Genomic DNA, 23273 nt, shown 5'->3' on the forward strand with positions numbered 1-23273 from the left:
TGGCCTCGTCCAGTTTACTGGGGATTGTGGGTTCTTCACGTACACTGTTGTAAAGCTTGTGTTGGGCTTACAGGGTTGAGTTGTTGGCTGTGGCTCAGTGTACTTGTTTTGTTTCATTCACAGGATGAGGACGTCGCTGGCCACGCAGCATTTGTTGCCCACCCCTAATTGCCCAGAGGGCAGTTGAGAGTCAACCGCATTGCTGTGGGTCTGGAGTCAGATCTTGGCTAGCTCTGGTAAGGAAGGCAGTTTCCTTCCCTAAAGGACATTACTGAACCAGATGGGTTTTTCACAACAGCTGACAGTGGATTCATGGTCATCATTGGAATCTTATTTCCAGATATTTTATTGAATTCAAATTCCACTATCTGCTGTGACGGGATTCAGCATCTGCGTGTGACATGTGCTCATCAATGACCGTCTTTAGAGACAGCGACTGGTAGCTGATGGCCTAACGAGTCTACACCTGGACCCATACCTCTACAACCCACCCTAACCCGCACATTCCTGGACACTATTGGACAATTTAGCACGGCCAATTCACCCTAACCCGCACATTCCTGGACACTATGGAACAATTTAGCACGGCCAATCCACCCTAACCCGCACATTCCTGGACACTATGGGACAATTTAGCACAGCCAACCCTCCCTAACCTGCACATCCCTGGGCACTATGGGACAATTTAGCACGGCCAATCCACCCTAACCCGCACATCCCTGGGCACTATGGGACAATTTAGCACAGCCAACCCTCCCTAACCTGCACATCCCTGGGCACTATGGGACAATTTAGCACAGCCAACCCTCCCTAACCTGCACATCCCTGGGCACTATGGGGCAAATTAGCACGGCCAACCCACGCTAACCCGCACATCCCTGGGCACTATTGGGCAATTTATCATGGCCAGTCCACCCTAACCCGCACATCCCTGGGCACTATGGTGTAATTTAGCACGGCCAATCCACCCCTAACCCGCACATCCCTGGGCACTATGGTGTAATTTAGCACGGCCAATCCACCCCTAACCTGCACGTCTTTGGACTGTGGGAGGAAACCGGAGGAAACCCACGCAGACACAGGGAGAATGTGTCACCTCCACGCAGACAGTCGCCCGAGGTTGGGATTAAACCCTGGTCCCTGAATTAAAAATCTAATGATGACCATGAATTGGAAAAATCTATCTAGTTCACTAATGTCCTTTCAGGAGGGAAAGTGCCACCCTTACCTGGTCTGGTCTACGTGTGACTCCAGACCCTGAGCAATGTGGTTGACTCTTAAACTGCCCTCTGGCTGATTAGGGTGGGGCAGTAAATACTGGCCTGGCCAGAGATGTCTTAATCTCGTCTGATTTTTTTTAAGAACGTCGCCAGATTGCGGGCTCAAGGTGCCAGATCAGCCTCAAACCCCTGACCATCTTTAGGATTGTTGGGGAAGCAGTTACGTCAGTGATAGAACACAACTCTGTGTTGTTACAGATACAGCCATCGGTTGCCTTAAGCAAGAGCCAGCCTCCTGTTGAGAGAAGTGGACCCACGCAGATAATCCGTGTCCAGCCATCTCTGTCTTGTCTCATTATCCTTTTCTGTTCCTGTTTCTCCCCCTCCTCCTCCCCCCGCCCCACTCTGATGCAGCCGGTCCTGAGTTACGTGCTCTACGCCCTGGCTGGCTTGGTTGGATTCCTGACACATTACCTCCTCCCACAGCTCCGTAAGCAGCTCCCGTGGTGCTGTCTCTCTCACCCGATGCTGAAATCCAGGGAGTACAGCCAGTTTGAGGTCCGAGGTGAGTCTGATCATCATCACTGAGTTTTGTGGTAAACCTGCAGGGCCGCAGACGTGTGTGTCTGTGTGTCACACAAGTACATTTGAACAAAGGTGGAGAATTGATTCCTGCATTGATTACAGAACAGACGTGTGCAGGAAATTTTGAGCCGTAGGCTTGTTTGACCTGAAGCCACCAGACAGTGTCATGTCTGGAGTATTAGTGAGGTCCCTCAGGGCGACTCTTGTCACTGGGCCGTCTGCCTCTGAAAGGGCAGGGCAGGGCATCCTCGAAAGGAGGGCGTTTGAAGAGTCTGGAAAGTGGACTCGCCAGCCTTCTTCTGTGGGGGCTGCCTACCCAAGATGAGTTTACCAGTGACGTCCCTCCCATCGGTTTTTCTCATCATTCCTTGGGGCAGTTCCTCCAGAAGTGGATCTAGAAGTAAAGCCCCTGAATATTAAAAGAAAACATTCTAATAAATCACACACAGGAGTTCTGGTGGAATGTCGTTTGCCAGGGAGCAGCGAATGAGTGAATTATAAGGATTTATTTCGGAGGGAAGTTGGATAAACCTAGGGGCAGAAGATATGGAAGCAAGGAGTGGAATGGCCAGAGGATGGGAGGAGGTTGAAATGGGCACCAGTGTGGAACTGATGGGCTGAATAGTCTGTTTCTGTACTGCAAATACTCTGGGATGAAGCTCATATGGTCAGGGGAATTTAATAACCCTCTGTCCAGTTAATTTTTCTCTTTTGTTTTACTGCTAGTTTCCCTTAGCTTTAGAGTTACACAAACCCCTTGGTTGCCTAGTATTTCAGGAAGGCTTTCTGTATCCTATGCTGCACTGGAGCCCATCCTGGTTTATCCTGAGGTTATCGTTTATCAATATGTGATTGGGGTGCGGCATGCTACACCGGGCTCATGTCCCATCTCTCCGCCCAACCTTCTCTGACTTGTTATTTCTCCCTTTGAGAGATTTTACTTGCAACAAACTCTTATCCAAAACGGGGGTTGGGGGGGGCGAGGAATTACCTCCCTGTTCATCGCTGTCAAACAATGGAATGAGACCAAACAGAATGAGGCCATTCAGCCCACTGTGCCTCTTATCCTTTTGATACAACTGCACTCATAGAGCAGAATTGATACGTTTTCAGTCCACCTTCTTGGGACCGGACAGCGTCCTTGTCGCCAGATGCACTGAACCTTTGTTTTTAAGTTCTCCGGTTTTATTTGTAACACATTTCACTGCTGGGATTGGCTGTTATGTTCCCTTAAAAGGGGCAAGGGTGTTATGTTGGGGGTGGTTAGGATTTCTGTTCGGTTCCTGTTCCCTTTTTTTTTGGAGGGTGCACTGAATATCACCCTCCTTTCTGTGCATTGATGGAAGGGAGAGGAGTTAACCCAAAAGAGACTGTGATGTGGGTTACCTTCGTCTTCTGTGGTCTGATGAGGTGCAGAGAAAATGGGGAGTTAGCCCAGAGCAAGGCTTTACCTTGTGTCTCTGGCTGCGCACAGCAGACAAATGAAGAGGCAGTACGGACTGTATAAACCCTTACCTCCGTAGGATAAGTGACTGCTGCCTGTCACATCCATTGCTCCCCTCCGGTGACAATAAACCCAACAGGAATGGGGTGGCCAGGACACATGGGGAGCCTGTAATAGTCGAACATCTGAGTGAATCTGACGATGGTGGGCATTTAAACAGTCCTTGGATAAGCATATGGATGATGATGGGATAGTGTAGGGAGAGGGGCTTAGATTAGTTCACAGGTTGGCGCAACATCAAGGGCCGAAGGGCCTGTGATGTGCTGTATTTTTCTATGTTCTATGGTGACGGGGAGGATGTGCCAATGCCGGGTTTGTTACACACTGACCGCTTCTCTCCCTTCTGTCAGATGCAGCGCAGCTCATGTGGTTTGAGAAGGTCTATGCCTGGCTCCAGTGCATGGAGAAGTACTTCATCTACCCAGCAGTCATCCTCAGTGCCCTCACCACCGACGCCAGTGCTGTCAGCAGCCACCGCAAGCTCGGAACATAGTAAGTGATGCAGTGCTGGCGAGGGTTACAACAGGAGAGGGTGCTAGTTGGTACCTCCTGGTGCAGTTAGGAATTGGGGAGCAGGGGTCTTCCGTTGGGGATGAGAGCGACTAAAGGTTCCATCTTAGGGCAATGGGTGTCCCTCCCGTAATGCACCCACTCGTTGCCAGGCGCACTCTCCCCACTTGCTCGAGGGAGGGGGTGGGTGCTGTGCTGTCAGAGATGCTGTTTTCCGAGTGAGATGTTAATCCAAGGCCTCCATTAAACCTCTCCCCACCTCTTCTCCTCTCTCTCCGCACCCCCCACACCCTGAGCAGTGGGAGAGGCCTGATCTGTCCCTAGTTGCCTGAGATTTATTTGTCTTCTGGCATTTATTCCTCAGGCAGCATAGTAGGTCAGAGAAAAAGAGATCATCTGGTGGTTGCCGTATTGTGGGATCTTGCGGTGCACAATTTGGCTGCCGTGTTTACGATATTGCAGCAGTGCCCACCCGTCAGAAGTACGTCGCTGGCTCTGTGACCCCCTGAGGTGGTGAAGGGGGGCAGTGGGAGTTCTGTTCTTGCCCCGTCGTGCTGACCCCTCTCAAAACAGGACGTGTTCCCTTTTCTGACACTCGATGCCCACCTCACCCTGCCTTGGTCTCGTTCAAGATTTACAAATGATTTGCCTGACCCATCTTTCCTTCCGCTTTCTCCCTCCATCTTTGCAGCAGTGACCCGCTGTTTATAACAGTGGCCGGGATGAAGCTCCTCCGCTCCTCCTTCTGCTGCCCCTGCCATCAGTACGTGACCCTCAGCTTCACCGTCCTCTTCTTCCGCTTCGACTACAGCCACTTCTCCGAGACCTTTCTGCTCGACTATTACTTCATGTCCGTCATCTGCAGCAAGGCAAGTAAGAAAATAAAACACATCAGCATCAGACTGTTGCCTTTCCTTTCGAATTTCGGATTCCCTTTCAACTCTGCCGGAGCGTTGGTATGAAAGGGGTTGTTAAATGTTGCTGGGATCTGGGGAGAGGCTGTCGCTGAACTGGATTACCCTTTTGAAAGGGCTTGCCGCAAAACCCAGTGTGTTGTTTTGTACTTCAGTCTGGACAGTTTTTTAAAACTGCAGGACCAAAGGGCAGTGACTGCATTGTTTGGCAAACGACCAAACCATTCAAGGTCCTTCACTTTGTTAATAGAGGGCGGCACCGTGACCCAGTGGTTAGCGCTGTTGCATCACAGCACCAGGGACCTGGGTTCGATTCCACCCTTGGGTGGATTGGCTGTGCTAAATTGTCCCATAGTGCCCAGGGATGTGCAGGTTAGGGTGGATTGGCCATGCTAAATTGTCCCATAGTGCCCAGGGATGTGCGGGTTAGGGTGGATTGGCCGTGCTAAATTGTCCCATAGTGCCCAGGGATGTGCGGGTTAGGGTGGATTGGCCGTGCTATATTGTCCTATAGTGTTCAGGGATGTGCGGGTTAGGGTGGATTGGCCGTGCTAAATTGTCCCATAGTGCCCAGGGATGTGCAGGTTAGGGTGGATTGGCCGTGCTAAATTGTCCCATAGTGCCCAGGGATGTGCAGGTTAGGGTGGATTGGCCGTGCTAAATTGTCCCATAGTGCCCAGGGATGTGCAGGTTAGGGTGGATTGGCCGTGCTAAATTGTCCCATAGTGCCCAGGGATGTGCGGGTTAGGGTGGATTGGCCGTGCTAAATTGTCTCGTAGTGCCCAGGGATGTGCGGGTTAGGGTGGTTTGGCCGTGCTAAATTGTCCCATAGTGCCCAGGGATGGGCAGGTTAGGGTGGATTGGCTGTGCTAAATTGTCCCATAGTGTCCAGGGATGTGAGGGTTAGGGTGGATTGGCCGTGCTAAATTGTCCCATAATGCCCAGGGATGTGCGGGTTAGGGTGGATTGGCCGTGCTAAATTGTCCCATAGTGCCCAGGGATGTGCGGGTTAGGGTGGATTGGCCGTGCTAAATTGTCCCATAGTGCCCAGGGATGTGCAGGTTAGGGTGGATTGGCCATGCTAAATTGTCCCGTAGTGCTCAGGGATGTTTGGATTAGGTGCGTCATAAGGGGGTAGGTCTGGATGGGATGCTCTGACGGTCAGTGTGGACTTGTTGGGCCAAAGTGCCTGTTGCCACATGGTAGGGATTCTATGATAAGGAGCCACAAGAGTCCAGTAGCAAAGGTGTTGTGCTCAGCTTATTTTAATCTCTGGCTAAACTGGAATATTGTGACCAGTTCCAGACCCCTGAGGGTGGATTTTGAGACGTTGGTCCCACAAAAAATTAGTGTTTGGGACCCCAGTTATTCATAATCTTATTGGTGATTTGGGAATGGCGATGAAAGGTAATACTTTCAGATGACACAACTAGGTGGAATTGAGATAACACAGCGTGGAACTGGAGGAACACAGAAATTTTCTGAAGAAGGGACTTGACCTGAAATGTCGGTTTTCCTGCTCCTCTGCTGCCAGGTCTGCTGTGTTCCTCCAGGTCCACATTGCGTTGTCTCAGATTCTCCAGCATCGGCAGCTCTTCCTCTCTCTGGGTGGCGTCGGGAGTTGTGGGGAGCCTTCAAAGAGACATCAAGGCCATTTGGAGAGGCTGTGTGAGTGGCAAAGAATGTGATAGATCGAATTTAATGTTGATGAGCGAGCGGTTATCCATTTTGGTAGGAGGAATGGGGGTACAGAGTATTTCTTGGACGGGGTGGTCTGGAAGCTGTTGGTGTTCCAAGAACTTTGTACACAAACGATTGAAAGCTAAATGTAGGTGCAGCAAGTAACTGGGAAGGCAGATATTATGTTGGCCTTTATTGCAAGGGGATTTCAGTACAGGGGTCTTGCTGCAGTTGTTTGGAAGGATGCTTTGGTGCGGAGCGGACTAGAGTTCTCCGAGCTAATTTCTGGAACAGTGGTACTGACCGACGACGAGACTGGGATTGTATTCTTGAGGGTGGGAGATGATCTGATTGAAGCTTAGGCAGGGCGGCACGTCCACAAAGGATGTTTACCCTGGCTGGGTATGGTCTCAGGATAAGAGGCAGTCTTCTTCATACTGGGATGAGAAGGAATTTCTTCACTCGGGCGGCAGTGAATCTTTTGAATCCTCCTACCCAGAAAATTGTGTTAGCTGAGTCACTCAGTGTGTGGTAAATGGTATTGAGGGACTGGAACAGTCAGCCTAGATTTGGAATGGTGGGCCAGGCTTCAGGGGCTGAATGGCCGCCTCCTGATCGAAGGCTTTTATATACAGAGTGCAGAGGAGATTTATCCAGTACCAGGAGCGAAGAGTTCAGTCAATCTACCGAAGCTGGGTTTGCTCACTGAGCAGGGGAGATTTAATTAGGGGCGGTTCTAATTGAGTATTAAGGAGCAATTTCTCTCTCATTGTCCAGAAACCAGAGGATTCAAATAGTTTGCGACAGAACCAAAGGGGGAGAGAGGAGTCCTTTTAGGCACAGTGAGCTGTCTGTGATCTGGAATGCATTGCCTGAAAGAAACTGATTCTCTATCCTTTCTGAAAGGGCGCATTGGAGAACTACTTCAAGGGGGAGGCTGAAGGAGCGTGGCACCAGCTGGGCACCTCTGCCAAGAGCAGGCCTAAGATTTTGAAAGGGCTCAGTAGGGTTGATACAAACACTTTGCCTGCTGGTTGGGAGGCCCTAGTGCTATAGAGCAAACCCTAAAATGAGAGCCAGGTTATTCAAGAAAATACTAGGAGTGACTGTAGTTGGGCTGTTTGTTTTTGGCTGGTCCAGTCTCACTAGTCCAAAGGGCCATTTACTGGTCTGTAAGCCTGGATGACTCTCTAACCTCCCAATGGAAATAGGGAGTGCTCTTGTGCAAAGCAGTCAGTGCTGCTTGAAGATCCTTGCCAAGCTCCCTGCAGCATACAAATGTAGGACCCAAGGCAAGGCGTTCAACAAGGCTCTACATGGTGGCCTGGTTAGCAAGGTTAGATCATGTGGAATCCAGGTGGAGCAAGCCAATTGGGTACAAAATTGGCTTGATGGTAGGATACAGAGGGTTGCTTTTCGGACTGCAAGTCTGTGACCAGCGGTGTGCCGCGAGGATCGGTGTTGGATCCTCTGCTTTTTGTCACTTTATATAAATGATTTCAATGTGAATATGGGAGGTATGGTTAGTAAGTTTGCAGATGACACCAAAATTGTTGGTGTAGTGGACAGTAAGAAGATTATCTCGGAGTACAGCAGGACCTTGATCAGATGGGGTGAGAGGTGGAAGACCGTGTTTAATTTAGATAAACGTGAGGCGTTGCATTTTGGTAAGGCAAACCAGGGCAGGACTTATACAGTTAACAATAGGGTCGTAGGGACTGTTGCCAAACACGGAGGCCTAGGGCTGCAGGTTCATAGCTGCTTGAAAGTGGAGCCGCAGGTAGACAGGGCGGTGAGGAAGGTGTTTGGTAGGCTCGCCTTTATTGGTCAGTGCATTGTGTGTAGGAGTTGGGAGGGTCATGTTGTGTCTGTGGTGAGGCCACTTTTGGAATACTGCGTTCAATCCTGGTCTCCCTGCTATAGGAAGGACGTTGTGAAACTTGAAAGGGTTCAGAAAAGATTTACAAAGATGTTGCCAGGGTTGAAGGTTTGAGCTACAGGGAGAGGCTGAATAGGCTGGGGCTGTTTTCCCTGGAGTGTTGGTGGCTGAGAGATGACCTTACAGAGGTTTATAAAATCGTGAGGGGCATGGATAGGGTGAATAGACAAGATCCTTTCCCCATTGTAGGGGAGTCCAAAACTAGAGGGGCGTAGGTTTAAGGTGAGAGGGGGAAGATTTAAAAGGGACCTGAGGGGTAACTTTTTCACACAGAGGGTAGTGCGTGTGTGGAATGAGCTGCCAGAGGAAGTGGTGGAGGCTGGTACAGTTACAGCATTTAAAAGGCATCTGGATGGGCACATGAACAGGAAGGGTTTAGAGGGATAGGGGGCTAAATGCTGGCAAATGGGACTGGATTAATTTAGGATATCTGGTCAGCTTGGGCAAATTGGACCAAAGGGTCTGCTTCTGTGCTGTATGGCTATGACCCACCCTTTCAGCCTGTGGGGAGATTGTTGTTTGTCAGGGTCTCGTGTCTGAGCAACAGAGCGTGTCCCTCGATCCCGGTTTACCGTGCTATTCCTGGAGTGGCTTGACTTCCTGATTCTCATCCCAAGCTATCCTGCAAATGGAGGCCCAGGACCCGAGAACTTGGTGGAATAAAACCACTGAACCTGCTGCCTGGTTCTCTGTTTACTTCCAGTCGGTTAGTGCATCATCGCATGTCGAAAGTATTTATTACAAACACTGGAGCTGCCCTGAGCATGTTCCATAGGACGGTGCAGGAGGGACTTTATTCTGGATTTAAGCCATCCTTCTTTCTACCCTGTTTAATAACTGCACTCCTGAAGTTAATTCTTTATGGAACTCTAGACTAAACCAGTTAACATCAGTAAAGAAGACCATTCTCTCTGTGTGTTCTGCTGCATGGTATGTCTTGATGCTGACTCCGATTTCCTTGCTTCCAGCTCTGGGACTTGCTGTACAAACTGCATTTTGTGCTGACCTACATCGCCCCCTGGCAGATCACGTGGGGCTCTGCATTCCATGCCTTCGCCCAGCCGTTCGCCGTGCCTCGTATCCTTTTCATGCCCCTCTGGTTTCAGCGCTTGGTTGGAATGGGTTTTGACATGGTATGATCTGTGTTGGTGGGGGGGGTGGTGAAAAGAAACTTCGGAGAAGGAGGGAGACAGCGGTAATGTTAGCTGGCTAGCAGCTGAGCGATCAAAACCCTGGGGGTGGGGGCTGCAAGTTTTCAAATCCTGACGCTGCTGCTGATGGAACTTAAATGATGCTGATAAATCTAGAATCCAAAGCTAAGTCGTTGGCGCTGATGATTACTGAAAACTATTACCGATTGTTCAACTAACCTCCCCGATCTGTCATCCTTACCAGGCCTGGTGTCCATGAGACTACAGACCACAAGGATTGGCTTTCCCTCTGAAATAGCCCGAGCAAATCAGTTCAAGGGGCATTTAGGATGGGCAACATGCGCTGACCCACATCCCTCAAAGTGCCGAGAGAAGAAAGCAGGATTACACAGATACTAGTACAGCCAACAGCCAGAAGGAAGTGTGACCCGGGTACGCCTGAGTGCAGAGTGGGGTGGGACGAGCTGTTAGATGGTCATGTGCAGCCACATCTCTTCCTTAACCAGATACAACCTTGTAGACTCTGCGATGCTTTTCGTCCAGGCTGTGCTCTCAGCTTTTGTCTCCACTCCCTTGAACCCCCTCCTCGGCAGTGCTGTGTTCATCACCTCTTATGCCAGGCCGGTGAAATTTTGGGAGCGAGATTACAAGTAAGAATCTGCACCGTCTTAAGTTCGCTCCTTTATTCTGTCCTGCACAGAGGCAGCGATTGCGAGAGTCAGGGGCTGATGTTGTCCCGGTCCTGTCCTGCAGTCGGGAGCAGTGTTATTGGATGTAAAGAGGGTGATGTGACTCCTAACAGCAGAGTCGGGCATCCCAGTTATGTAACTTGGTAGCACGCTAAAGTTCACTTGATTTGCAAGATGGCTTGAAGCCCTCTGTCAAGTTGTTCAGGTCACGTGGGGACATTACAGCCAGTCCTTGTCTACATTTTGTACCGCGGTCATGACTTGCCCCTCTCTTTGCTTCCTTCCCTACAGCACCAAGAGGGTCGACCATTCTAACACTCGACTAGCCACGCAACTGGACAGGAACCCAGGTACCCTTCAGTTAACTCGGCAGGGTTTTCGGGTCATGGGTGACAGAGCAATTTGTGGTCTTTTTCTGATTTCCAGCTGCTATTTTTTTTTAGAAAGGGATTAGAACGATGTGGGCCTGCCTGCTGGCCCTGGGCCAACCTGCAGGCTGGCTTGTCCCAGTTTCACTGGTGTTTTTGTCCTCCCTGTCGTCCTGGGTTTGATTTCCTGGCATTTTAATTGCTCCCGGGTTTTCTCTCCAATCCTGCGACTCTCCCTGATGATTCCATGGCTACAGGAGGAGCGTTCAGTCTTGGATTGGGCAGGCTCGATGGGGGACAGTCCGTCTTTTTCCATCTGCCCGTTCGTGGCTGGCAGTTTCGGTGGCTTTTGGACAAAGGGCAGAAGCTATCCCTATTGCCCCGCGCTGGAGCGGGGTGGGGGGGGGGGGCTTGTTGCAGGGGATGGCAGCTCTCCCGCCCTCGTCCCCTTGATCCAGCACCTCGGCTGCTTGGGTTTCATTGACCTTGTGCTACCTCCCGGGATGGGAGGTGGGAGGGGTAGAGATTGTGCTCCATGTCCCACTCCAAAGCAAATATCGCAGGTACTTGGAGGGGGAAGCGAAGAAGGAAGCAGCTTGACCGAAAATGCTTGTGTCACAGGAGCCGACGACAACAATCTCAACTCTATCTTCTACGAGCACCTGACCCGCTCGCTGCAGCACAGCTTGTGTGGGGACCTGCTCCTGGGCCGCTGGGGGAACTACGCCATGGGCGACTGCTTCATCCTGGCATCGGATTACTTGAACGCGTTGGTTCACCTGATTGAGATCGGCAACGGGATCGTGACCTTTCAGCTGCGAGGCCTGGAGTTCCGAGGTACTTAACGTAGTGACCGTTAGCGTTAAAAGCTGCCGCCTTTCCCTGCTGGTTGTAGTGATTGTTGGTGGGGCGGGGGCTTTGATTTTACCGTCAGCTTCTGCGTTGTGGTTCACCAGGTGGTACTGGACCTTAACATATCTGCCTCTTTCTTTCTCGCACCCCCTACCACTCACCATGTTCTGACAGGCACCTACTGCCAGCAGAGGGAGGTGGAGGCCATTACTGAGGGAGTGGAGGAAGATGAAGGCTGCTGCTGCTGTGAGCCTGGTCACCTACCGCACATGCTGTCCTTCAACGCCGCCTTTGGACAGCGCTGGCTGGCCTGGGAGGTCGCTGCCACTAAGTACGTCCTGGAGGGCTACAGCATCAGCGACAACAACGCCGCCTCCATGCTGCAGGTTTTCGACCTCCGCAAGATCCTTATCACTTACTACGTCAAGGTACTGGGCTGCTTGGTTTAACTGGGGTCCCACCACCTTGCCACAGGCCCCCGTCACAAATCGTACCCTCACCCAAGGCCCGTGCTGAGACACTACAGAGCTACAGTAAACCTCATGAATGTAGTGCTTCCCTTGAGCTGAAATTCAACCAAATTTTAAACACTTGGTTGTATCAAAAAGAGATAGTAAGAACTGCCGATGTTAGAGTCAGAGACAGCGCACTGTGGAGCTGGATGAACACAGCAGGCCAGGGCAGTGTCAGAGGAGCAGGAAAGCTGACGTTTCGGGTCGGGACCCTTCTTCAGAAATGGCTGTAGTGAAATATCAAAAAGCCCGGGTACACAGTGTCCATGCAACTCGCTGAATGAAAGTGGCTGTACACTGGAAATCTTTATTTCTGTGGAACTTGACATTTGGAATGTTGCTGGCTACGCTAGCATGCAAACAGATTAATTGATTCCTGTGGGGATGGTGGTGGGGGGGACATCCCTATGTCAGGCACCCAGTCGCAGCATGAGGTGCATTCGCTGGGCATGTTGAGCTGATACATACGTTTAAGTATAGAGTTCACACTTCCCCAACACTTTTAAGCTCGAAGTTAAACTCAGTCTGCACTGTCCTCGTCGGACTCTCCCAGGCTGGGGACAGAACCAGGTTAGTTTCATTTCAGACATGAAAGTTCAGATGTTATAGAACATAGAACGTTACAGCACAGTACAGGCCCTTCGGCCCTCGATGTTGTGCTGACCTGTCATACCGATCTCAAGCCCATCTAATCTACACTATTCCAGTACGTCCATATGTTTATCCAATGACGCCTTAAATGTACCTAAAGTTGGCGAATCTACTACTGTTGCAGGCAAAGCGTTCCATTCCCTTACTACTCTGAGTAAAGAAACTACCTCTGACATCTGTCCTATATCTTTCACCCCTCAATTTAAAGCTATGCCCCCTCGTGCTCGCCATCACTATCCTAGGAAAAAGGCTCTCCCTATCCACCCCGACTAACCCTCTGATTATTTTATATGTTTCAATTAAGTCACCTCTCAACCTTCTTCTCTCTAATGAAAACAGCCTCAAGTCCCTCAGCCTTTCCTTGTAAGACCTTCCCTCAATACCAGGCAACATCCTGGTAAATCTCCTCTGCACCCTGTCCAAAGCTTCCACATCCTTCTTATAATGCGGTGACCAGAACTGTACACAATACTCCAAGTGCGGCCGCACCAGAGTTTTGTGCAGCTTATGCTTGAATGATATAAGGCATTGGTGAGACTGCTGCAGTACAGCGTGCAGCAATAGTGGTCTCCTTCATTGAAGGAAGATGTCACCGAGTGGGAAGTGTTCAGAGAAGGTTTACTGGACTAATGTCTGGAATGGACTTGCGTCAGAAAAGTTAGCAAGTAAGGGGTGAACTCATTGAAGCGTGTAATATTATGAGAAGTGTTGACTGAGCAGCGTGACTCCGCCCTCGCGTGGGAGAATTTAGAACTACTGAAAAGTAAAGGATCACCCGTTCAAAACGGAGAAGGAGGATTTTTATGAGTTGGTAGTGTTTGAGATTGTTTCCACCGCTCCTTCAGGATGACAGAGTCCCTGAATGATTTTTCAGGCAGAGTAGGTGGATCTCTGGTCAGCAAGGGGTGCATGTTTGTCAGGAGGTAGGCGGGAATGAGGAGGAATCTCATGTCTCATGATCTTAGTGCGGTGGCCTGCTCCTCCTATTTACATATATGTTTCTAAATTTTCCCCTATAATGGCATGTCAAACACTCCCGAGGGACAGGCACAGTATCTGAAGGGTGTTTTCCTTCCACCTGAGTGGACGCGAGTGAGCTGGTCAGAAAGGTAGTGAATCCAGCAGCACACCTTTTTTCCTTGGTACTTGTACTGGGAATATTGGCCTGGGCTGTATCCTGACACTTTTGGAATGGGACTCCACTCCTGTCTGAGGACAACCCCCTAAACCACAGCAATGGGCAAGTTTGAGGTGGTAGAAACATTAATGTTTGCCGTGTGGTCCTAACTCGCTTTTCTCTTTCTCCCGCTGTCTTCTCTCTGTTCTGTCTTCCACCCTGTCTCCCCCTGTTTTCCCACCTTCTCTCACCCCTTCTCCTCTTTCCCAACCTCTCCACTCCCACTTCATCAATCACTTTCCCAACTCCTGTGCCCCCTCCACCCCTCTTGCCCACCTCCATACTTTTCCCTCCTCACCGTGCTTCTCGCTCCTCACGTCTCCTGGTTCCCCTCTCTGACAGAGTATAATCTATTATGTGATCCGCTCTCCGAAGCTGGAGGAATGGGTGAAGAATGATGCGATCCAGGAGGCGCTGCATGCGTGCTCTAGCCCCAGCTATGCTGACAGCGATCCCACCTTCAACCATAACATTGATGAGGACTACGACCACCGCATGCAAGGCATCTCCCTGGCCTCTTTCTGCAACGTTTACCTCGAATGGATCCAGTACTGCGCCAGTCGGAAGGACAAGGTGGGCCACAGCGATAACACAGGCATGAAGGCCAAGAGGAGCCGCCTCCTGCGTTCTGTCCTTTGCAAGATGCAGCAGAATTAGGGGAGGTGATGGCCTAGTGGTATTATTGCTGCACTGTTAATCCAGAGTCCCAGGAAAATGTTCTGGGGACCTGAGTTCGAATCCCACCTTGGAATCTGAATTCAGTAAATATCTGGAATGAATGCTGTCGATCCATTGCTGATTGTTGGGGAAAACCCATCTGCTTCACTAATTCCCTTTAGGGATTGAAACTGCCACCCATACCCGGTCTGGGCCTACATGTGACCCCAGACCCCCAGCAATGTGGTTGACTCTTATCTGTCCTCTGGGCAATTAGGGATGGGCAATAAATGAAGCCTGGTGAGAGACACCCTCATCCTGTGAATAAATAAAGATCAAAAAATGGCCATTCAGCCCGTCTATCTACTCTACCATTCAGTTACACTGTGGAAGAATTAAAGTCATGTGGAAACAGACCCTCCAGTCCATGCCGACCATAATCCCAAACTAAGTTAGTCTCACCTGCCTGTTCCTGGCCCATATCCCTCCAAACCTTTCCCTATTCGTGTACTTATCTAAATGTCTTTTAAACGCTGTAACTGTGCCCACATGCACCACTTGCCCTGGAAGTTCATTCCACACACGAACGACTCTTTGTGTAAAATGGTTACCCCTCATGTCCTTTTTAAATCTTTCTCCTCTCACATTAAAAGTATGGTCCCTGGTTTTGAACTCCCCCACCCTAGGGTGATGACCTTTGTCATTCACCTTATCTGTGCCACTGAATTTATAAACCTCTGTAAAGTCATCTCTGAACCTCCTACGCTCCAGTGGAGACAGTCCCGGCCTATCCAGCCTCTCCTTGTAACTCAAACCTTCCATTCCTGGCGACATCTTGATAAATCTCTCCTGAACCCTCTCCATCTTAATAATATCCTCTCTATAACAGGGCAACCAGAAATGGACACAGTGCTCCAGCAGGGACTTCACCAGGACTTCTCAACTCTTTTACTTAAGGTTCTGAACAATGAAGGAAAGCATGCAATAAATGCCTTTGTAACCATCCTGTCTACATGTGACGCAAATTTCAAAGAATTATTTACCTGAACCTCTAGGTCCCTCTGTTCTACAACACTACCCAAGGCCCTACCATAAAGTGTGTAAGTTCTGCCCTTATTTGTTTTACCAAAATGCAAGACGTTGCATTTATCCAAATAAAAGACCATCTGCCACTCCTCAGCGCATCGACTCAACTGATCAAGATCCGTTTGTAATCTTGGATAGCCTCCTCTACTGTCCACTATACCATCAATTTTGGTGCCATCTGCAAACTTGCTAACCATGTCTCCTAAATTCTCATCCAAATCGTTTATATAAATGACAAACAAAAGTGGACCCATTAGCAATCCCTGTGGAACACCGCTGGTCACAACCCTCCCACCACTGTGCTCTGTCTCCTGCCTTTGAGCAAATTTTGCATCCGGTTGGCAAGCTCTCCCTGAATCCCATGTGATCTAACTTTAACAAGGTTCCACATGGTAGGCCAATCAGTAAAGGCTTCACTAAGTCCATGTGGACCATGTCTGCCATGCTGCCAGCAACAATCTTTTTGGTTACCTCCTCAAAAAAACTCAGTCAGTTATAAATCTCTATCAGGTCACCCCTCAGCCTCTGATGCTTCAGGGAAAACAGCCCCAGGCTAGTCAGCCTCTCCCTGTAGCTCAAACCCAACAACATGCCTCCAAATCCCATCCTGCTTTCCTCCCCCCAAAGCCCTCTTTTATGCACCCTTTTCAAGTTTAACAATTTCTTTCCTATAGCAGGGAGTGAACTCAAAAGTCCATCAAAAGATGTGTAGGTTGATGGATTGGCTGTGCTAAATTGTCAGTGTCCAGGGATGTGTAGGTTGGGTGGATTAACCGTGGGAAATGCACTGTAACAGGAATAGGCTAGGTGGATATGTCTGGGTGGTATGCTGTTCGTGGGGTGGTGTGGATTCGATGGGTTGCCTGGCCCGCTTTCCACACTGTAGGGATTCTATGATTTCCGTTGCACAAAGCCATGCTGACTGCCCTAAATCAGTCCTTTCTATCTTGAGGTAACAAGGTGTAGAGCTGGATGAGCACAGCAGGGCAAGCAGCATCAGAGAAGCAGGAAGGCTGACGTTTCAGGCCTAGACCCTTACTAAATTCTTACTACCCTTCTTCCTACTATCCCTTTCCATCTTGACCTTATTTTACGCAGATCGATTCCGTGTCCCTTAATATCCAACCTAATCTAATACATTGGATGTACTCCACAGAATCAGGCTTTTCAGCCTAGCTGCTCTGTGTTGGTGCTTGTGGTTCATGCATTCCTCCCTACTTTCCCATTTCCTCCTTTTATGGCAATTTCTGGCATGTAACTGCTATCCTTTTGTACTGAAGATTGATGCCAAATTGTTCAGGACTCCTCCGACCAGAGAGAATATTTGCTCAATCTTCTCTCCTCTGTCTCAAACACCTTGATAATATCCTCCCTTAATTGTCTACACGTAAGGAAATAAAATCTGATGTAAACTGCCCTCATTACTTCATTCTTTAAACCTGGGATTCTGAGAACCCTTCCATTAGGATTCTGTGCTCTGTTTTGACCTTCTATAATTACCACTTGTTGGTTTGTGGATCTGATTTAAAGTCCTATTCCTGGGATGATGTTGTACTTCTTATTTTTGCTGGGCTGCAAGTTGTGTTTTTTTTGCCCTGCACAAACGTCACAAATCGTTGGCTTTGAGAGCAGTCTCTGGTAGTCCATTTGCTACTCCGATCCCAGCAGAGATGGGGTGACGTTCGATAGTACGATGCTGGACAGTGTCAAGGTGAAACTCAGTCCTAAAGTTGTGGTCCGTCTCAGTAACTCTGTCTTCCTCTCTGCTTCTGTCTAACTTCTGCCCACCACCATCTTGTGAAGTCTGTGGAGAACGACAGGAACTCTCACCTGGTGACCCTGTGTTTCGGACTCTGCATTCTGGGTCGGAGAGCCCTGGGGACGGCGTCTCACAGCATGTCAGCCAGGTAGGTGAGCGAGCGGACAGGGCCCAGCCACCTGGCCTGCTTACACTGGATCCCTTCATCTCACTGTCTGCAGGCCAGAAGAGCAGAGGGTGGTGCGTGAGCTGGGGTGTTGTGTCCGCGGAATGGAGCGTAGCATCCGCAGTGTCAGAGTCCAAACTGGGGACAGAAGCCCTTTGTCTCTAAGTCGGGTGAAAGTGATGCTATGTGACTAGTGAAGGCTGTCCAGTGCAGTCAGAAAACGCTGCAGTGCCATTGAACAGGAACGAAGAAAATTACAACACAGGAACAGGCCCTTCGGCCCTCCAAGCCTGCGCCGATCCAGATCCTCTATCTAAACCTGTCACCTATTTTCCAAGGATCTGTATCCCTCTACTCTCTGCCCATTCATGTATCTGTCTAGATACATCTTAAATGACGCTATTGTGCCTGTCTCTACCACCTCCGCTGGCAATGTGCTCCAGGCACCCACCACCCTCTGCGTAAAGAACTTTCCATGCATATCTCCCTTAAACTTCTCCCCCCTCATCTTGAAATTGTGACCCCTAGTAATTGAGTCCCCCACTCCGGGGTGGCGGGGGGGGTGCAGGCGGGGGGAGCGTCTTGTTATCCATTGCAGCTTTATTGATCAGTAGCAAGCTCAAGTTACCAGACATTCATGTTTCCCTTCAGCCCGATGCCAGCTAAGCTCCAGAGCTGTTAGAAATCCGAATGCTTGGTTAAAGAGGCCAGTTTTAAGGAGAGGGAGAAGTTCTTAGGGAGGCCTGGCTGCTGAAGGTGGTGTGATGGGAATTGGGAGATCGTGCAAGGGACCTGAAATGTGGGGAGCACGCAGTGACCCCAGAGGGGCAGAAGACTTGGAGGGGAGGATACAGAGATAGGAAGGGGATGAGGAAAGCACGATAGGATTTGGAGACAGGGATGCAAACTTAAAAATCGAGGTGTTGTTGGAGCCCATGTAGGTCAACCTGCTGAAGGCATGGGAGAAGTGTTGGTTGGTCAGTGCGAGCTGGAATGAATTGGGATATGGTGCAGGAAAGGATAGATCTAAAGGTGCTTCATGTATCCAACTGGGAATTCCAACATGGGCATCAGGAATCTGGGAACACTGAGTGGTAATGGATGATCTTTGACATTAACGTTCCTGTGCCTTCCTCTCTGTCCTGTCCACCCATCCCTCTGTCTGTTTCTCCCGCAGCAGCCTGGAGCCGTTCCTGTACGGGCTGCACGCCCTGTTCAAAGGCGATTTCCGGATCACTTGCCCCCGGGACGAGTGGGTTTTTGTCGACATGGAGTTGCTGCAGAAGGTGGTGGCTCCTGGGGTTCGGATGTCGCTGAAGCTGCATCAGGTTTGGAGTGCATCTGCAGTGGGGGAGGGAATTGGGGACTCAGGGTGGAGGAGGGCAGAGGGCTGTGCTGTCTGGACAGATGGATGGGCGTCTCTCGGCCACGGCCCAGTCCCAGTCGCTCTGAGCTCTGTCTGATTTGCAGCAGTCCTTTTTCTCTCTCTCTCTCTCTCTCTCTGGTCCACTGGCCTTTATTGGTCAGTGCATTGAGTATAGGAGTAGGGAGGGTCATGTTGAGGCTGTACAGGACATTGGTTAGGGCCACTCTTGGAATACTGCGTTCAGTTCTGGTCTCCCTGCTATAGGAAAGAAATTGTTAAACTTGAAAAGGGTGCATAAAAGAGGACTTTGGGGGGAGGAAAGCAGGATGGGATTTGGAGGCATGTTGTTGGGTTTGAGCTACAGGGAGAGGCTGACTAGCCTGGGGCTGTTTTCCCTGAAGCATCAGAGGCTGAGGGGTGACCTAATAGAGATTTATAAAATCATGAGGGGCGTGGATAGAATGAATGTCGAGGTTTTTTTTCCAGGGTAGGGGAGTCCAAAACCAGAGGGCATTTGTTTTAAAGCGAGATGGAAAAGATTTAAAAGGGAGCTCAGGGGCAAACTATTCAAGCAGAGGGTGGTGCCTGTATAAAATGAGCTGCCAGAGGAAGTGGTGGGGACATTTAAAAGGAATCTGGATGGGTACATGAATAGGAAGGGTTCAGAGGGATAGAGGCCAAATGCTGGCAAATGGGACTAGATTCATTTACGGTATCTGGTCAGCACGGACGAATTGGACCGAAGGGCCTGTTTCCGTGCTGTACATCTCTGTGACCATATGACTCTCACTGACCAGGATCACTTCACATCCCCTGATGAGTACGATGACCCTGCCGTGCTGTACGATGCCATCACCAGCAATGACGAGAAGATGGTGATCTCCCACGAGGGTGACCCGGCATGGCGTAATGCCATACTCACCAACACCCAGTCGCTGCTAGCACTGCGCCATGTGATGGATGATGGCAGCGACGAGTACAAGATCATCATGCTCAATAAGCGATACCTCAGCTTCCGTGTCATTAAGGTAATGAGTTACATCACCTCACACAGCACCAGGATTCCGCAGCTCCCGGTGCGTTCTAGCAACTGCGCAGTGGGGAGGTGATGTTAAGCTAACACGTGACCTATGTCCGCATTTATCCCCACCTCCTTCGATTAATGAAAGCGTCAGTTTTAATTTTAGATAACATGGCGTAGAGCTGGATGAACACAGCAGGCCAAGCAGCATCAGAGGAGCAGGAAAGCTGACGTTTCGGGTTGTGACCCTTCAGGAAATTTTAACTGACTTTGTTCAAGCATTAGTCACTGTTTGCAGAAGAGAGTTCCAAACCATTATGTAAAAATGATTCCTCCCTTGGTTCCCAAAAAGCCAGTCTCTTTCATTTATGCTGCCTGTCCCTAGTCTGGCCAGAAGGCAAAACTATTTAGCCTTCTTTAACTTTTCCCTTCCTCTTAAAATTTTGACCAAATCATTCCTTGACTGTCTACATTTCAGGGGTTTTAAAAACTTCATTTTTGTCTTAAGTTTTCAAGCCCACACATCACTTTGCTGCACTTCCTCCAAGGCAGTATAGAGCAGGACTAGGCCATTGAGGCGTTCCTGCCATTCAGAATGGTCATTGCGCATCTCCACTTTGCAAAACAGCTAAGGAATTGTCTCAGCTCCAAATGGGAAAGGGACAATTCAGGAGCCTCGTTTGCATTTTTAATTTCTCGCCTGCTTTGCTTCCTACTGGCTGCAGGTGAACCGGGAGTGTGTGCGCGGCCTGTGGTCGGGGCAACAGCAGGAGCTGGTATTCCTGCGCAATCGGAACCCGGAGCGCGGCAGCATCCAGAACGCCAAGCAGGCCCTGCGCAACATGATCAATTCCTCGTGCGACCAGCCCATCGGCTACCCCATCTACGTCTCGCCGCTGACCACCTCGTACGCAGGGCAGCACAGCCAGCTTCGCAGCATCTGGGGGGAGCCGGTCAGCCTGAGGAACATCTCCAGCTGGTTCATCTCCAGCTGGGAAAGGTAAGGCCCGACCCCGGAGGGCAGCCAGAATTCCCTCGGCTGTTCCCAACCTTAATGCCGTGTTAATTTCATCAGCTGTTGGAGGGCCTTCCCAATCTGACAGTTGCTACACGAGGGGGTGACAAAGCAGAGTAATCTTTATCAGGGTGATCTGCTAAGGTTGCAAGGATGATTGATTAACAGGGAACACGTAAAACTTTATAAAAAGAAGTGTAGAATAGAAAATATAAACTCCAAGCGTGACATCACTCGACTGATGGTGTCACTGAGTACGGTGACAAAATGTCTGAATGAAAACAAGCCAGCTCGGCGAGCAAGTCGACAAACTCATCCGCAACCCAAGCTACAGAACTTTGCCAAAACTTTAAAGGGTAGAAAAGCATTCTGCTTAAACGTTACAAATTTGTAATGACAGGGGGTGATGGCTTGTTGGTATTTATTCCCAGGCTATTAATCCAGACACCCAGGTTACCTGGGTCTGAATCTATCACGGCAGAACATGGAATTACAATTCAGTAAAGCACCTGGATTTTTAAAAAAACAAAATCTAATGACCATGAAACCATTGTTGATTTTCAGGAAAACCCATCTGGTACACTAATGCCCTTTTAGGGAGGGAAATCTGCCATCCTTACCTGGTCTGGCCTTACATGCGATTCCAGACACCATAATGGTGTAGTTGACTCTTAACTGCCCTCTGGGCGACTAGGGATGGGTAATAAATGCTGGCAATGCCCATTGTGAGTGAATATAAAGAAAAGCGCCATGGCAGAGAGACCTGACAAACATGGAGAGCCTGGAGAAGTTGGGATTTGTCATTCAGAGAGCCGGGAAGCTAAAGAGGTTTACTCAAGGTGTTTCAAATCACGAAGTGTTTTTAAGGAGTTTTGAACAGGAAGGTTAGTAATCACAGGGACTCCGTCCCCAGGTTTTGACACCTTGTGTGTTGGGGTGGGGTATGTTGCTCCACATAGCCCTGCCAAAGGGAGACAAGGTGGGGGCAGCTTGGTAGTCCGAATTTTCCTCCCCGTGTCTCAGTGTTTGCATTCCTGCTAGGCTGCAGAAGGGATGTGGTGCGGGCTGCAACAGCGGGGGCAACATTGAGGACTCGGACTGCGGAGGGGGCTCCTCGTCCGTCAGCAACAACCCAACCGTGCACGTCACCCACAGCAGCACCTCGCAGAGTGGGGTAGGAGCTGTAAACCCTCAGGGGCCTGTCGCCACAAGCCAGCCTCAGTCAGGTGCGCAGGCCCTGCACCCCTTCCAGGATTCCTTCGGTATTCCTCAACTTCTCGAAACGAAAAGAACAGGTGAGTTGGTCTCAACACTCTCCTGGCTGGGGTCTCCCACAACCTTTTCAAATCGGTTCACCCAAAAACTCTGTTGCCCCAGTTGTAACTCTCAGCTCACCCGCCTTGACTCCCACTCCGACCTCCACTCCTTTATCCTGCGACCGACATGGGCTCCCAGTCTAGCAAGGCCCCAAATTTACCCCTTCCTGTCACTGTAAACCTCCTCCAGCCTCTCGATCTTCGCACTCCTCCTCCATTTCCAGCCTGTTGCGCTTTCCCACCCCCTTCCGATTCCCATCTCTCCGCCATCCATGGAGTGCGCCTGATCCCAGGTTCTGGAATCTCTCCTAAACCTGTTTGATGCTCCTGACACTGACGTCTGTTTTTGGTCGCCCTACTTGTGATTTCTTTTTTTTGTGCATCTAATCAGTTCTTGTGAAGCGCCCTGGAATGTTTGCAAGACGCTATGTGAATGCAGATTGTTGCTGTATGAATTGCACCACCTAATTGAAGCGTTTCCTGCCCGCAGGAAGTGATGCCAGCTCTCAGCCTGGCCCGCCCTGGTCCTCTCGGCCGCAGCCGCCACAGCTTTCGCTTTTAACCCAGTCAGAGCCTCGGAGGGAGAACAGCAATTCCTTGCAAAGGACTTCCTCCATTCAGGGACTTCTAGGTGAAAGGTTGTCCTCCAGCCAGCTTTCGTTCAACAGCACGCAGGCAGACCGCTTCCCAACGGCCACCCAGCTGGATGGACCCGGGCCGGTCCGGGTCCTCCACCGCGCCAGCTTGACCTCCTCTGTCAATCTCCCCTACGAGGGGCCACACGGCAAGTGGATCTTGCCGGGCCGGAGAGGGGTCAACGGATTGCCGAGCACCGACTGGGACGTTGGCTCTGGGGCCCAGTCCAACGGCAGCGCCGTGGGGACGCCAGCCAAAGGAAGCCTGCCGCAATCCCAGGTAGGTGCCAGGCCAGTTAGAATCAGTGTGGCGGTAGGCCATTCAGCCCATCGATGCCCCACCATACTGAAGAGCATCTCATCCAGTCTCCATAACACTGCATTCCCCATGGATTAACCATAATCCACCCGAACCTGCACATCCCTGGGCACTATGGGGCAATTTAGCACGGCCAATTCACCCTAACCTGCACATCCCTGAACACTGTGGGACAATTTAG

General features: G+C 50.2%; 1 protein-coding gene across 3 annotated transcripts in view; it reads left to right on the plus strand.

The window, feature by feature from the left end:
- LOC125449389 (pecanex-like protein 3) overlaps positions 1-23273 on the plus strand; it is a 53828-nt gene that overhangs the window by 24779 nt on the left and 5776 nt on the right. For 2 of the 3 annotated variants that reach the window (XM_059641664.1, XM_059641665.1), the window contains exons 18-32: positions 1635-1785; positions 3660-3801; positions 4511-4688; positions 9321-9429; positions 10024-10153; positions 10484-10542; positions 11182-11397; positions 11587-11840; positions 14095-14325; positions 17299-17402; positions 18598-18748; positions 19584-19814; positions 20533-20807; positions 21864-22117; positions 22629-23053. In XM_059641664.1, the coding sequence (XP_059497647.1) occupies positions 1635-1785; positions 3660-3801; positions 4511-4688; positions 9321-9429; positions 10024-10153; positions 10484-10542; positions 11182-11397; positions 11587-11840; positions 14095-14325; positions 17299-17402; positions 18598-18748; positions 19584-19814; positions 20533-20807; positions 21864-22117; positions 22629-23053 (2910 nt within the window). The remainder of the gene's footprint in view (positions 1-1634; positions 1786-3659; positions 3802-4510; positions 4689-9320; positions 9430-10023; positions 10154-10483; positions 10543-11181; positions 11398-11586; positions 11841-14094; positions 14326-17298; positions 17403-18597; positions 18749-19583; positions 19815-20532; positions 20808-21863; positions 22118-22628; positions 23054-23273) is intronic. The other variant, XM_059641663.1, reaches the window with a different exon arrangement.

The sequence above is a fragment of the Stegostoma tigrinum genome, chromosome 42 (genome assembly GCF_030684315.1).
Source record: "Stegostoma tigrinum isolate sSteTig4 chromosome 42, sSteTig4.hap1, whole genome shotgun sequence".
NCBI lineage: Eukaryota > Metazoa > Chordata > Chondrichthyes > Orectolobiformes > Stegostomatidae > Stegostoma > Stegostoma tigrinum.